The sequence below is a fragment of the Podarcis raffonei genome, chromosome 8 (genome assembly GCF_027172205.1).
Source record: "Podarcis raffonei isolate rPodRaf1 chromosome 8, rPodRaf1.pri, whole genome shotgun sequence".
Classification (NCBI taxonomy): domain Eukaryota; kingdom Metazoa; phylum Chordata; class Lepidosauria; order Squamata; family Lacertidae; genus Podarcis; species Podarcis raffonei.
Genome location: NC_070609.1, coordinates 55,767,425 through 55,783,790, shown reverse-complemented (window position 1 = coordinate 55,783,790; position 16,366 = coordinate 55,767,425). Strand labels below are relative to the sequence as shown.

Here is a 16,366-nt window from a genome sequence, read left to right as displayed (position 1 = left end):
AGTCTTCTGGTTTCAAAACACAAGTAGGAGAAAGACGAGGATCAGCATATGTTACTGTAGTGCTTGAGAATTGCACTCAACATACAGAATTACATTACGCCAGAGCCTCGCATTTTCCTTGCAGGCAAAAATTGTCGTGGCTGTATTTTCAAAACTATAAAAGATCAGTAGTGCCAACCCTGGAACATTATTTAGCAAAGCAGGCTGGTCATTAGAAGCAAGAAAATGGGTATTTTGCCTGGCTAGTGTCAGGTAAGATTTAGTAAGGCCCTGTAAATAAGCCCACATAAGTTACTAGCGCATACAATAAATTTACTAGCCTGCCTAATGTGGATACACATGGGCAATCATTTATGGCTCAGCAAGGGAGAAATAAAACTTTAGTAAAGCTGCACCATCTGATCCCCTGGAGGAGATTCTTTCTTGCCATGCACGATCAGGCAAGTGGCTGTTCCCAAGCCTAACTCAATACATTTTTACCCAATGCTAAAAAAAGCTGCTGGGTGGCAATTATACATAGCAATCGAGAGCCATAAGTAGCTTGCCAATATTCCATCTCTCCCCGCCACTATTGCATGTACTTCTATTTAACACACATGCAAAAAGTTAAGAATCAGGTTAATTTCTTACCATGTCCACTCCAACAACGTATCCTAAACTCTCGTTTCCTGGTAAGACATCACAGAATATAACTGTCCCATACTCTATATTCTTTCCTATCTTCACAGAAACCCTGGAGTTGAGCTCCAAAGGAGGAAGTTCTACCTGCATTGAGTCAACTGGAGCTGCATAGTCATTCTCCAGCTCATTGTCATCATCTTCCATCAGCTCTAGTTTGTCTAGTGCAACAAACACTCCACAGTCCTCGTCACATCTGAACAGCTGTTTGCCTTGGTACTGTCCATCAGTAAAACCCTGACCACGGCCTTCTTCCTAGGTTTGCAGGAGAAAAAAACATAGCTCATTAAGAACTGTCATAGGAGTAATTAAAATATTGGTTTTCGGGGAGACCGAGGTTGAAACCTATGCCTGGTCATGAGGTTCATTCAGATCTTAGGATGGTTGCTCAACACTCTGAGCCCAACCTACCTTACAAGTTAGTTGAGAGGATAAAATGGTGTGGGGATCAATATACTTTGGCCTCTGCTCCTCAGAGGAGAAATAGGATACAAATATACTAAGTAAAAAGACTCATACTATGCACCTTTTCAGAATGTTTCTACAGCAACACACAGCGTCTGTTTGACCCAATGCATAGAGCCTTAGAAGAAGAAAACTTACCAGAAGCTCCACTCCAAAAAATATCCCAGAGAGTGATCTTTCTTGTATTAATGGTCCTCTGAAGCGAACAACTCCAGGATATTTCTCATCTCCTAATCGCAGCTGTACTTTCACTGGTGAGCCAACCTCAATGTGGAGACCCTTGCTCAGTCTACCTTTACTTTTAAATATACTGTATCTCTCCTCACAATTGGTAATTGCCAACAGCAGTTCTGCTCGCTTCTCATCTATATCAACAACTTCTTTTTCATCCACAAAGAGGACCACATGGGGCTGCTCCAAAATCTTGATTCCTATCTGCAATTTTTTGCTTTTTGACGAAGGGTTGCTTCTGGTGTGTCCTCCTGAAGAACGGTCTTGAACGAACTGGCCAATGCTTCCCTTGGGTACTTTCAACAGTTTTTGAGTCTGTTTGTCTACAATGCTGCATTCCTGGAGAAGCAAATAAAATATACGCTCTTCCCAATAGGACATGCTGCCTTTTTTTTTTTAACTCCACAAACCTAGATTCAATATGGTTCAAGCTTTGTATGAGTACAAAGAAGAAACGTTCAAGAAAGCCAAGTTGCCAACATAACTGCCAAGGAATTAGATGCTCCTACTAAAAGGCCCCTGTTCGATTTCCCATAGTGAGTTAATGATTCTTCATCCATGTCCTAATGAGCTAAATCCAGAACGGATGACCTGGACACAAAAATAAAAGATAGTATCAGTGGCAGCTGAAGGATGTCATAGTAAGAACAAAGCAAAAGAAAACAAACCACTTTCAAAAGAAACAACACAGGTTTTTATAGATCTATGACAGCAACCAGCTGGCAAGAGAGAGATACTTGGGTAGCCACAAAGGTCATACTGAAGATTTCATCTACATAATAAAACTGACCTAATGCTATATTTGCAGCCTCACTTTCATTGTGACTGGAGATATCTGGTCTATATAATCCTTATTTAAAACTTGAACAAGTGCACACCTGTTTCTGCTTTGCTACTGCAGACTAGAATAGTTTCCCCATTTTTAAGAAGAATGAACCCAATATACAGGATTCATTTGTTTATTGTTTTGGAAAGAGACAGACAACAAGAAATATATCACCGCACAGAGGACCACAATGCAAGTTCACAGAAGTACAGCTCAATTTTTTTGCACACAAAAGCAATTCACCATACAGTTTCACGAAAGCAGCAAGTGGATTAACCATTTCCAGAAATAGCTTGGTGGCAGTGAACTCAATAGTCATCCTCAGATTGAGTCGAAAGTTGTTCTTAGTATGACATGTTTCCCAAAGAAGCACAGAACAAAATAAATCAGAGACAAAATACTTAACAATTAGAGATTGAAAAGGGCACCAAAGTTCTTTATAGGTGCCTTACAGCTAAACTGGCTGTAAAAGGATCCTCTAAGATGAGAATCAAGGGAGGTTTGAATCCCCACCCCCAACTTACAAGACCATTAAACAAACACTACCATGTATAAATAATATACACATGCTTATTTAACTGCTCAGTTTGTCTATGCGACTCTTCCCATGCTGTGGTGGGCTGTTTGCAAAAGTGCTTTCAATTACCCCATGCTTTGCTTTGAAGTCCTAACAGTCAGGGTTTCAAAGGGCAGCATCACCTGCTGTCACTATGGTGTTTGGCGACTGACAAGTGGGTAGCTCCATCCACCTGTCAAATTTGGCCCTTCAACTTGCTCCTTCCCCAAAAAATGTCTCTGGGTGGTTTTTTTTTATGTACACACCTAAAAGCAAGCTATATGAGGGAAAGTTGGTTATTTGTTACATATGCACCCTCAAACACCTATTTGCCATGGTGGTTAAATGTTACTGCACTGAAGGCTGCAGGATGAGAACAAATGATGAGAAAAGGTCATCACTGTGCTTCTGATTGACCCAGAAGAATCTGGTGGGGCTGCTGTTGGAAGGAGGATGCTTAATTATGGTCTGATACAGCAAGACAGTTCTTAGTCTTTTGACACAAGAAACAGAGAAAATCTAGAGCAGAAATACTACTCAACTGTGTGTTTCTTTCTGAACATAGGAAACTGCCCTATACAACTGTTCCATCTAACTCAATATTGTTTGTACAAAAAATGGGGAACCTTTGCCTCCCCCCATGTTGCTGAACGACAACTCTCATCATCCCTAGCAAGCATGGTCATGCTTACTGGTGCTTATGGGAGTTGTAGATCAGAAACATCTGGAGGGCCAAAGATCCCCCATCAGTGCTGTAAACTGACTGGCCACAGCTATTCAGCGTTTAAGACAGAAATATTCCCCAGCTGCACCAGGTGACGAACCTCGGGTCTTCTGAATGCAAGGTGTGTGCTCTGCCTCTGAACTATGACTTGCTCTCTCTCTTTGTTTGGGGAGCTTTTAGGACATATGGGCAGCTCATATTGATGATGAAGTGATTTAATGAGTACAGTAGACTCTTTCTTTATAGCCCTTGTCTTATATGTTAAAAGAGTTTAAAAAAAAAATCCACAAGTGACAAGGGGTGGGGTATGAATGAGGCTTTTTGGCAGATGCACCTTCACTATAGATTTTTCTCTCTCATATAAATTTAGCAGGCCAGACCTAATGTTAGTTTTATGAAACTGATGAAAGTTTATTTAAGCAGGGATTTGGGAGTGCACAGCAAAGTTACATTTTAATAACCTGGGGTTCTTTTGTTTGCTGGCAATGTGATATTTATACAGGCTTTACAATGTTATGATTTTTATTCTGTTTATTTTTGGTATCATGTTTAATTGTACTGTGGTTTCGTTGTTCTCTTATGCTACGTCATACATTACCCAGAGGACAACTTGAAAACAAGAGTATGAAGGCAACAGCCCTCCCTCATTTTATTTATTACTATCACAATTGGTATTCAGATGTAAACAACCTTTGAACATGGAGGCTCTATTTAGCCACTACAGCTAACAGCCAGTTATAAATCTACCCCCCTCCTCCATAAATATGCCTAATTCTATTTTTGTTTATTTTTTAAAATAACCACTTAGGGAAGCCATCACCACACCTTGTGGGATATAATTCCCCAGACTCTTATTTCCTTAAAAATTTACTGTGTGGCATACACTTTTGCTATTTATTTTTTTAGCTACATTTATAACCTTTCTTTCTCCCCACCCCAAAGAACTCAAGGCAGCAAACATGGCCACCTGTCCATTTTATCCTGTGAGGTAGGTTGGCATGAAAGATGCTCAGTCTCAAGGCCAGCTCTTCAGCTGAGGGCAAAATCAGAGCCCAGGTCTCCCCAGCCCGAGCTGCAACACTAAGGCACCACTGTGGTATAGCAGGATAACTCACTTTTGTATCCAATGAAATCTCATTATCAGTGAATGTATAACATGCATGCACATATACACAGACGCACACCTTCGGAGAGGATGGAAACACTCAGCACCATAGGCTATAATATTCAAAATTTGTACTGTTTGTGGTACTTCTATGCAAAGCATAGGAGAAGCACAGTGATAGTGCAACATGCCAGGATCTGGCATGGATCCAAGGTAGGAATATGTTGCGGCCAGATATTTCTGTGGGAAATGGTTACTGTGATTGTACATGTTTGATTTCTGTGTAGAAATGGTACACACTCTCTGTACCCAATGAACCTTCGGGGCACATTGTTAAACACGCCTTTGCAGCATCTGTCTGAATCTCTCAACATGATGGACAGCAACTCCCAACATTCCTCACCCTTAGTCAGATTGGTGGGGCTGATGGGAGTTGTAGCCCAACAACATCTGAAGGGCACCATATTGGCTATACCTGCTCTAGAGTGCTGGACTAGAACCTGAAGTCCAGGGTTCAAATCCTCACTCAGCCATGACTTAACCTACCTCACATGGTTGTTGTGATGATAGAATGGAGAGTTCATTGTAGCAAAGGTGGGATATAAATGCAAACTAAATAAATAAATCAGGCAAACAGTTCACACATCTTACAAAGAGGGATCTGGACCAGTCCACAACAAGTATGTCAGACTTTTGAAGTGAAAAAGGACTCAATTTTGTGGGCTTTCTGCAACACACACAAACATGGCTACCCCCTTGGAACAATGCATGCTGTATGGAAAAAGCTGTTTGGCAGTCGATATCAGAATTAAATGTAAAAGAATCACCAAAGTAAGATAACTAACTACTGTAGAAGACAGATGAAAAATACCCACTCCCCCCAAAAAGCACATGAAAATAAGAACACATTTGCCAAACTACATAAGAAAAAATAAGAAACGACTTCCCCCAAATAAAAAGCAAGTAAGAACACAAACAAATATTTGTTGCCAATACTACTACTACTACAATGATCATGAAGCAGCAACATCAGTGTGCATGGCACTTTACAAAGTGCAAGAGGGCAGGTCCCTGCCCTGAAGACGCCTTCAATTAAAACTGAGTTTAGCATTTTAATGCTATAATTGTACATTGCCTGAAGCCTGTGTGAACCACTAAGGCCTTTGTTGACATGGCAGCCAGCTAATATGCTAAATACAGGACAATTTTTAAAAATTCAACACTATGGAAGGGAAGTGGGAGCTGAGGTATCCAACTAAATTCTTATGCCACTGGTGGTCATTTTCTTCCATGGGTTTAGGCTGAGTAGAACAAGGATTGTCTATAACCAATATTAATTACTTAATAATAATGAGTAGTATTTGTATCCAACTATGTTCTTATTCAGAGGAGATACACTGAAATTAATAAACTTGTCAGCCATGTCCATTTTACTTCAATGGATCTGCTCTGAATAAGACTAGGATTATCTATAACCAATGATGGAGAGAATGATAGGTAGGTATTTGTATCCAAGTTCTAGCTTAGAGTAGACTCACTGACATTAATGAACCTATGCCATGTCCACTTACTTCAACAGGACAAGTCTGAACAGGACTAATATCGTCTACAAGCAATAATAATTTGATTGTAATATATAATATCCACACCCAACTATTCAAATCCAGCTCAGAATGGACCCACTGAAATTAACAAACCTAAGGCAGTCATAGAGACGCAGGTTGTGCTGTAGGTTAAACCACAGAGCCTAGGACTTGCCGATCAGAAGGTCGGCGGTTCAAATCCCCGCGACGGGGTGAGCTCCCGTTGCTCAGTCCCTGCTCCTGCCAACCTAGCATTTCGAAAGCATGTCAAAGTGCAGGTAGATAAATAGGTACTGCTCCGGCGGGAAGGTAAATGCTGTTTCCGTGCGCTGCTCTGGTTCGCCAGAAGCGGCTTAGTCATGCTGGCCACATGACCCGGAAGCTGTACGCTGGCTCCCTCAGCCAATAAAGCGAGATGACCGCCGCAACCCCGGAGTTGGCCATGACTGGACCTAATGGTCAGGGGTCCCTTTACCCTTTAAGGCAGTTATGGCCACTTGCTTCAATGGGCCTCCTTCTGAGTAAAACTAGGCTAGTCTACATCCAATAATGATTTTATACTCGTAACAATAAAATAATAAGAATGGCCAGTACTGTACAGTATATGTACCCAACCACTCTCCAGAGAAGACTCCCTGAAATCAATGAACCTGCTATGCCAACCATGGCCATTTATGGTCTAGTGCTAGGCCGAGTAGGATTAAGACCGTCTAACTAAGCCAATAATAATTTTATGGTCATCATCAACAGCATCACGGGTAAACATTTGCACTTGGCTAAAATTCAAGCTCAGAGTCTGGTCCAGAGCGGGAGTCCGCGAGCACCTCTGCCAGCCGCGTCCAATGCGCCTACGCTGAGTAGGACCAACATTGGCCCGTAACTAAGAATAATAAGGATAATACAGAAAGCGAAAGGAAATATGAAGGGGGAGGCAGCGCAGGTATTCCCTCCCTCCCTCCCTCCCGGGACCCGCAATGGGCGCTCCATTACGTTCCTTCTCCGCGAATGCTACTCGCCGCCGGAGCCCCACCCCAGAAGAGGCTGCAATCGTCTCCCCGCCGCCGCGACCCCAACCCCTGCTCCGCCTCCGGCCCAGCGGCGCTGCCGGCATTACCATCCTCCTGCTGCTCCCTCGCGGCTCAGGCCGCAGCCGCCGCCACTGCCCCTCCCGTCTCCCCGCCGCCGCCTCAGGGGTTCCTCCTCACCCGCCGCCGCCGCCTCCTCCACCTCCTCGCCTTCCCCATCCTCGTCCCCTCAGAGGCGCAGGCAGCGGCTTCAAGGCGCGCACCCTACCGTGCTCTTGCCACCGCGGATGCTGCCATTCCAGCTCTCCCTCCCGCCTCCTGGCCGCTCGCCGCCGGTTCTTCCTGCCTATTGGCTGCCTGGCCCAAGCCAACCCCCGCCCCTCTCTCCTCGACGGAGGGAATTTCCAAGGCCAAGCTTGGTTGCAGGCTCAGCGAAATAAATAAATAAAAACCAAAGAGCCCCCTCGGATTGGCTGAGCCGGCGGGTTTCTGCCTGCTCAGTGGTTGTTTGGGAAGAAGGCGGGTGCAGCTCTCCCACCTATAAGCGGAGAGATTGCGCTGATTAAATTGGCTGAATCATCCGTGCTCCCGCCTACGTCCCTTTGCCATTAGTCGTTGTTAGAGTGGCGGGGGTGGGGAGTGGGGAGCCGAGGGTGGGTTTTAATTGGATAAAATGTGGCCTAGCCCCCGCTAGCGATTGGCTGCAGTATGGAGGCATAGAAAGCCTTTCAGTACGTAAAGGGCATGGCTGGTGGGTTCCGTCTGTTCCGTTTCTCCAGCTGGACTTACTGCTGGTTTCTTGATGGACAGGCAGGAAAACGTATTGCTATTTATTTGTTCGAGAGGTATTCCAACATGGCGAGGAAGGTAGCTACCAAGTAATTTCGCATACCCTCATCAAAGTTTTAAGTGGTTTTAAGCGGTTTTTATCCTCCCTTGTTTTTATCCGAGAGTTTTAATGATCTGCTGGCTGTGCTGGCTGTCTTTTAATATCTCTCCACTTGTGTTATCTTTTTTTTTTATCTGGGTTGCTCCGACGCCCCGGACTCGCCGCCACGGCTGCCGCCGCCTCCCTAACTGGGAGAGATAAGTGAAAGGTTCTCCTGGGCATAAATCCTCTGCCCTGTCGACCAGCTCTTTCCTTTTAGCTTTTAGCTTACTGCATATTGCGAAGTGAAGTTTGCCCGACTGCTGGAACCGGGCTGTCTCAAAAATCCTAGGAACAAGGAAGAGGGGAAGGAAGAGGCTTGAACTGGCTGCCTTACTGTGAGTAATTTTATGGCACCACTCTCGTGGAAGTGGTAGTATTCCTGTGAGGAAGACTAAAGGATTTAAGGAGCTCCCCAGCACAGTGCCCACGACGGTTCCCCTGCAAAATTGATTTATGGGCCATGGAAAACGCCCAAGAGACTCTGACGAGGCATTATCCTCTCCTAGGCCTAAGCAATCAAGGAAGGGTTCACCTAAAGGAGGGAGAGGCCCCGAGGAATGTACCTATTTAATAGCAATTCAAAATCGTTTCGATCCTCTAACTGCCCTTGAAACAACATCAAAAGATGAGGCCCCTGAGACGCTACAAATTGGAAACGCTAATGGTAACACAAATGGGGATGGTCCCTATCCGAAGGAGGTGTTGGTAGCCGAATCTGCGGACTGCACAGGATGCGAGCAACTCCATCTAATAATTAGAACTCTAAACTGTATATTTAAGAGAATTGACGGCCTATCCTCTCAGCTGCATAGTCTTCAGCAAAAACTGGATGACCAGCCGGTACAGACAGCCCAAGATGGGGCAGTAGATGTTCCATTGTGCCGGCAGAAAGCGCCACCAAACACTGATCGTATGAAGAATTGCAAATACAATCTCAACCCCTCACTGAATCGCCAATCCCTGACTCTACATCCAAGGAAGATTTCCCTAACCTTCCGGGAAAGGGACCCAAGTTGGGCAATGCTACATGGGACTAAATAGCACCTCAGATGGCTTCTAAAACTCGAGACATCACAAATAGATCTTTGTGCTGTGCTTCCCTTAGTCCGCCAAAACAGATATCAGAGAATGATGCTGGCTTTCCACTCTGCAAAAATCCCCTCTCTTATTATTAAGTAAAAAGTGTTTTTGAATAGTCTTGGCATTTTTCCAACGAGAGTTTTCATGGATTCCATAATTAGACCCCTCCTATCGGAGGGATTAATCAAGGAGACGGTACAACCTTCCCGTCCCGAACCACAAAAGAGGGCTGAGCTGTACACCCCATGTCTGGGCCAGTCCCATAGTACCTCCACTCCTACAACTAAACACTATGATTGTGCCAGTAACTCTTTGACACCCCAGGAGGAAAGAGAGCTTATCGCCTCCTTTGGAGAGTTACCAGCGATGGAACAACAAGAAATTATAAATAGGCTGGACTTACTTAAACTTCAGCTCCTAAGTATCGCCTGCAACGGAGTTCCTACGAATAATACCCACTCTAATTTAGCGGTGCCATGCCCCATGGAGGTGGAAACAACAATTCCCCAATACCCAGCATATAAGGTGCCTTCTGCATTGGATGGGAAGGTCTCACTGCTGGAGGCAGACTCTTCTCCTCCCCTTCATGCTGGTAACTCATCCCTGCTTCTAATAGACTTATCTGTTCCCTCCGTGATTAACCGATCAAAGAATGGAACTCAGGATAAAACCCCCCTGGATAAATCGTTGCCCCTTCACCCCTCCATGCCGGACTTGGAATCAACATACGTTGAAGACCATCCACGACCTGAGACGGTAGTGGCCACTCCAAGTCAGGCTTCTCCAGCGCATTCTTGTCCACCAAAAATCCAACAATTACGTGAGGAAGACACTACAGTGTCGAGAGTCACCACAGAGTGGACTGAAGACCCTGCAGGACATATAAATCAAATGATCACAAATGTATCGGTTAGATCCCCAAAGAGGACGGCTCCAGCGGACTTGGCAGGAGCCTCTTCAGAGCCTAGTTGGGCCCGACAGCTAAAAACGCCAAATATTATCTCTACTCACCAGGATGCTAACTCTCTTCTGCCCCCCAAAAATTCTGGCCCTCGCGATTTGATCATGCCACAACCGACTCGCACTAGAGCAAAAGACACCACAACCGGCGCGCACCAGAGAAAAAGACTCACCACACCTGGACAACAACTTTCAGCAAAGGAAAATAACGGACTTCTTTAAGGGAGCGTCCTTGCCGCATAAGAGCCCCCCACAAGAATTTAAATGACGGTTAGCCGGACAACCCAGAAAACCACCAATATTGATCCTCTGTTGGAACATCGCTGGCTGGCGTAGGAAAAAATGTGACCCAGAATTCCAGTCGTATATCAACTCGTTTCATATCATTCTATTGCAAGAAACTTGGGAGGAGGGTGAAATTGTCATAAACGGATTCAACCTACTATCCCTTCCAGCTTGCCCCTCCCAGAAAGGAGGACGGCCGAAAGGTGGTCTAGTAATTGGTATCTCACTGAAGCTGCATTTCAAATTTTCATTAGTTTTGACTGCTCCCCCTTATGCTTTATCCGGGTTGATGTCGGGGGGGGGGGGAGTATCACTGCTAATCTCCAATGTCTACCTCCCGCCAGGGGGTTCGTCCCTTGAACTGCATGATAGATGGGAAATATTAGAAGATCATTTAGTATCATGCCGAGTCAAATATTCCAATAGCCAATCCTTAATTGGTGGTGACTTTAACGCACGTATAGCAGCAAATTGGGCTGATTTAACTAAAGCTAAATGGTGGACTGCTCCATGCCTCGACAATTATGATTTGAGACCTGCCTTAGGGAGAGCCTCAAAAGACTCTAAAGTAAACGAGGCTGGAGTACTTCTTTACCAAATGGCTATTCGCTTAAACCTAGTACCCCTGAATGGTTGCTGCCCTCCTGATATACCGGGGGAGTATACCCACCTAGGCATAAAATCAAACAGTGTACTAGATTACCTTTTAGCCTCGAGTGACCTGATTTCAAAAGCTCTCTCTTTTAAGATTGGCAATATTCAGTTCAGTGACCACCTTCCACTTGCTGCTACGTTTGACCTAGACTGGCATGGGGACGAGCACAGTCATCCAACTCAATTAGATACTAACGCAGAAAACCCGGTAGAGGGTATTAATACGGCATTACGAGTGAAGGGTATAAAGTGGTCTGTAACGCAGGCTCAAAAATATTCTGAATTTTTTCAGCAGGAGATCATACAAACCTATTCAGCCCTTGGCATAACCTCATATGAACACGATCAAACTATTAATCTATTTGCCAATCTGTTGAATGACCTCACGTCATTCTTTACTGTCCCAACCCACCAGGCAAATTGGGCCCACTCCAAGACAGGTGCACTGTGGTTTAACCGTAATTGCAAACAAGCCAAACAACATCTCTGTGCTATTTATAATGATTACAAATCCTCAGGGGCGACTACGCTTCCCAAGGAGTACTATCAGGCAAAATCAGCTTACAAATATGTGCAAAAAAAGGCCAAACAGGAATGGCAACTGAACCACTGGCAAGCACTTATAGCTGCCTCAAGTACCCGTAACTCCCGAAAATTCTGGCTGTTGGTTAACAGAAAATCTAAAAGATACCCCTTAACAGTTATTCCTGCCCCAGTTTGGGAATCCTTTCTAAGAAACTATTTTGCCTTACCAGACCTTAATATTAATACAAGCAATGGATTCTATGAGCAGCTCCCTCTTTGGCCACCCACTCACCCGGAAGAAATCCACGGACTCATTTCTAATCTTAAAATCGGAAAAGCCCCCGGTCCTGACCTAGTCCCAGCGGAAGCTATAAAACTTCATGCAGACTGGTGGGCAAAAATCCTGGCCGCTACTTTTGATGCCGTAAACAACAGTGGGAAGGTACCAAGAATATGGAAGTATGCGATTATTGTTCCAATTCATAAAAAGGGCTTGACAGAAGATCCAGGAAATTACAGGAATATCGGTTTATTGTCATTAATTGGGAAAATATATGCACGGTTCTTGTTAACTAAGCTTACTAAGTGGGCCGAAGAGAACAACCTGATTGGGCCTGAACAGGCTGGTTTTAGACCGAATCAGTCAGCGGTTGATCATGTCTTAGTTTTATACCACCTTGCCCGGAAATATTCCTCTCCAAATAGAGGCCAACTGTGTGCGGCCTTTATTGATTTAAAGGCCGCTTTTGACAGCATCCCCAGAGGATTACTTTGGGGAAAATTAGCCAGATGGGGAATAGACAAAAGACTTTTGTGGCTAATAACTAAATTGCATGACGGATTGGCCGCTAGGGTGAGAATCACTCCGGCCGGCGACCTCTCAAATTCAGTAACTATCAATAGAGGTGTTCGTCAAGGATGTATCCTTGCTCTGACCCTTTTTAATCTATTTATAAGTGATATGAGGGCGCCTCTGATAGATTCTCAAGAAACGATCCACGCCCCCCGTCTTGCCCAATATCGTTGCCCCCTTCTACTCTACGCAGACGACGCAGTGATCCTATCCTTCTCAAGAGTCGACCTTAGGAGGGCATTAAAAAATTTTGATGTTTACTGCAAATCAAATTTTCTTACAATTAACCATGTTAAGTCCAAAGTCCTAATTTTCACCAAGAGTCGAAAAACCTATAATTGGAGAATAGACGGAAAAGCTATTGACCAAGTCTTTAAATTTCAGTACTTGGGAGTCCTTCTCCAACACAACATGGGCTGGAAGGTCCATCTTGCATATGTATTAAACAGAGCTAAAGCCCTTTCCTTTGCGCTACTGCGTTTTTTCTTTTCAGATGGGGCTTTCCATATTCCATCAGTGTTAAAAGTTTTCAAGGCAAAGGTGATTGCAACAATAGCATATGCAATCCCATTATGGGGGTCCTTTGTTAATCTAACCCATTTGGAGGTAATCCAAAACCAGCTTCTAAGAAGGTTGCTAAAATTACCCAGGTGTGTAAGCAATACTGCTATACGACTGGAACTAAATGTTACATCTCTAGAAACCACATTATGGAAATGCATCCTCTGTTACTGGTTGGCATTATGGCATAAACTTCCAAATCTCCACTTGATACAGTGTCTCTGGAGAGATGACTTCCCTAGCCCCTGGGCAAAAATAATACATGGGAAACTTGTGTCCCTAGGACTATCTCCATCTGAACTATTAAAATTGGATTTAATTTCTGCCAAGAGAATTATAACTCACAAATTAGAGGAGATGGATTTACAATTTAATATTGCGACAGGTGGTGGCACCTGTTCGCCGATAAACCTTGGCTTAACACCACCAACGAAACTTCCATCTTATTTAACTACCTTATCTGTGGTGACGCACAGGTATGCCTTTATAAAGGCTAGATTCAATGCTTTCCCATCAAACGTGTTGGGTAACAGACTCTCCAACGGACAGATCTCACTCCTTTGTGACTGTAAAAGTGGATCTATAGAATCGTTATATCATATAATCTTCTGTTGTCCATTACATTCGGCTTCACGGTCCAAGTTTCTGGCCCCATATTTATCGAGAATTGCTGACGGACCTCAGGAAGCCCAAATAATATACTTATTAAACGACGAAGATACAAGTAGATCCCTTGCAGTCGCTAGATACCTGATTAATGTTTTATTTCAAAAGAGGAGAAATGGATCACTGTATGACTCTGACAGCTTAGCTAAACTTAAGAACCATCAATAAGTGCCAGAACTAAGACGCATACCCCCCAAAATCTGATGGATTGAATTGCGGTTTACATAGAGGGAGCTTATTGTGTATAGTGTTTACTTAACTGAAGTAAAATTGGTTTTATATGGGTGTTTTAACTTGGAACTGTTTAAATTGTATTGTTTATGGATAAATTTTGATGTATTGTTTTCAATATGGGCCAATGGCCGCAATAAATCTATATCTATCTATATCTATCTTTATTTGTTCCAGTTCCAAACTTTCAAAGAAAAGAAAAAAGCAGAGAGATTGATTGAAAAAATAAGTTTGCAGATATTCTTTTTAATTTAAAAACTGCACTTAAAACTCTTTACATCTGAACATCAGTACAGTGGTATCTCGGGTTAAGTACTTAATTCGTTCCGGAGGTCCGTAGTTAATCTGAAACTGTTCTTAACCTGAAGCACCACTTTAGCTAATGGGGCCTCCTGCTGCTGCCGCGCTGCCGGAGCATGATTTCTGTTCTCATCCTGAAGCAAAGTTCTTAACCTGAAGCACTATTTCTGGGTTAGCGGAGTCTGTAACCTGAAGCGTATGTAACCTGAAGCATATGTAACACGAGGTACCACTGTACTTTAAAAGAACGAGCCAAGTAGCCTAATACAGTGGTACCTCGCAAGACAAAATTAATTCGTTCCGCGAGTTTTTTCTTCTTGCGAGTTTTTTGTCTTGCGAAGCATGGTTTCCCATAGGAATGCATTGAAAATCTATCAATGCGTTCCTATGGAAACCGCCTTCAGACCAGGTCCGGGGACAGTCTGTCCCCCGACCTCTTCTGAAGGCTGGGGGGGGGGCAAGGGCTTTTCTTCCCACCGCCAGCCTTCAGAAGGCTGTTCTGAAGGCTGGTGGTGGGAAGAAAAGCCCTTCTCCCCACCTCCCGCCCCGCAAGCTCCGGGGACAGGAGTTTTTTTTAAAAAAAATAACAACCTAATAAATTGGTTTGTCATGCCTCTGCATGCCCAGGTTTCCTCCCCACAGCCCATCTCTCAACCCTAGACAATGTGACACACTGCAAAGGGCTGTAGCTGAAAGGCAGAGCATCTGCTTTGCATGCAGAAGATCCCAGGTCAATGGAGAGCAATGGAGTTTAAGAAGTAAGGCACATTTATTAACTTCAGCTAGAATAGGGATAGCCAGAACTTGGAAAACCTTGCAATTAATGAATATTGTTCACTGTTCCAGCAAACAGCCATAATGGAAAAGTTGTCGCAAAAACTGGAGGTGGCAAAGGGAGAGAAAAAACAATATCATTTTTACACTGTATGATTTTGTTAAATATACAGATGAAACAACACATGGATGAGAAATTCCTACAACTGACATTGCAGTATGGTGTAAATAAGCAGGCAATACTCTTTAGTTCGGGATGCGGGTGGCGCTGTGGGTTAAACCACAGAGCCTAGGACTTGCTGGTCAGAAGGTCGGCGGTTCGAATCCCTGTAATGGGGTGAGCTCCCGTTGCTCGGTCCCAGCTCCTGCCAACCTAGCAGTTCGAAAGCACGTCAAAATGCAAGTAGATAAATAGGTACCGCTCTGGCGGGAAGGTAAACAGTGTTTCCGTGCGCTGCTCTGGTTCACCAGAAGCAGCTTAGTCATGCTGGCCACATGACCCGGAAGCTGTACGCCGGCTCCCTCGGCCAATAAAGCGAGATGAGCACCGCAACCCCAGAGTTGGTCACGACTGGACCTAATGGTCAGGGGTCCCTTTACCTTTACTCTTTAGTTCACTCTTATTATCTTGTGCTTTCAAAGTTGATTTATTGAGGAATCCACTGAAGTGGTTTACTGTAATCATCTCATTATTATGTATTGCAAAATAATATGTTCAGTATTTTATTCCCACCCCAGTGATCCATTTTCTGTCAATGTCATGTTTTATGATTTGTGTACAATTCTGTAACAGAAAAATAAAAACAGAAGAGCAATGGTGTAACCCACTGTAAGGCAGCTTCCTATGTTCAAATGAACAGCTGTCTCCCAAGAAATGTTTTGCATGAAAAAAACATCAGTTCTTGGCATCTGCAGGTAGGACTAGGAAAAGACTCCTATGTGAACCCCAGAAAGCTGCTCCTGCAAGTCCCAGTACTGAGGGCATTTCCAGACTGCTGCTGTTCTGCAGATGGCATTCAATCACATACCAGCATGTTCACATTGTGCAACTGGAGTTGATTTTGAGCTTTCCTTGCACAACCAACCTGCTTCCCCTATTTATTTATTTTTTGAATGACTTTTGCAATAAGGAAAGTGATGAAAAGATTTACTGGAAAGTGTGGGATGACATTTGCTTAACACAAATGTGATCTAAACAAATCAGGATGAATGCTTGAAAAATAGCTGGTGCTGCCTAACCTCCCCGAGAACTTTGTGCAAGCAAATCAGGGCAATTTTTCAGTAAACAGATTGTCTAGAGGAGACTTCAATGAACCAATGGTCTGGCTCCCTATGTTTCCTAGGTCTCTATGT

General features: G+C 43.9%; 1 protein-coding gene across 6 annotated transcripts in view; it reads right to left on the bottom strand.

Annotated features, from left to right (window-relative positions):
- Positions 1-7,575, bottom strand: part of CYLD (CYLD lysine 63 deubiquitinase) — a 28,189-nt gene extending 20,614 nt beyond the window's left edge. For 2 of the 6 annotated variants that reach the window (XM_053400142.1, XM_053400145.1), the window contains exons 1-3: positions 7,462-7,575; positions 1,282-1,965; positions 631-933 (exon numbers count right to left, since the gene is read on the bottom strand). In XM_053400142.1, the coding sequence (XP_053256117.1) occupies positions 631-933; positions 1,282-1,755 (777 nt within the window). In that variant the 5' untranslated portion in view covers positions 1,756-1,965; positions 7,462-7,575. The other 4 variants (XM_053400147.1, XM_053400146.1, XM_053400144.1 and 1 more) reach the window with 4 other exon arrangements.
- Positions 7,576-16,366: the final 8,791 nt, after the last annotated feature.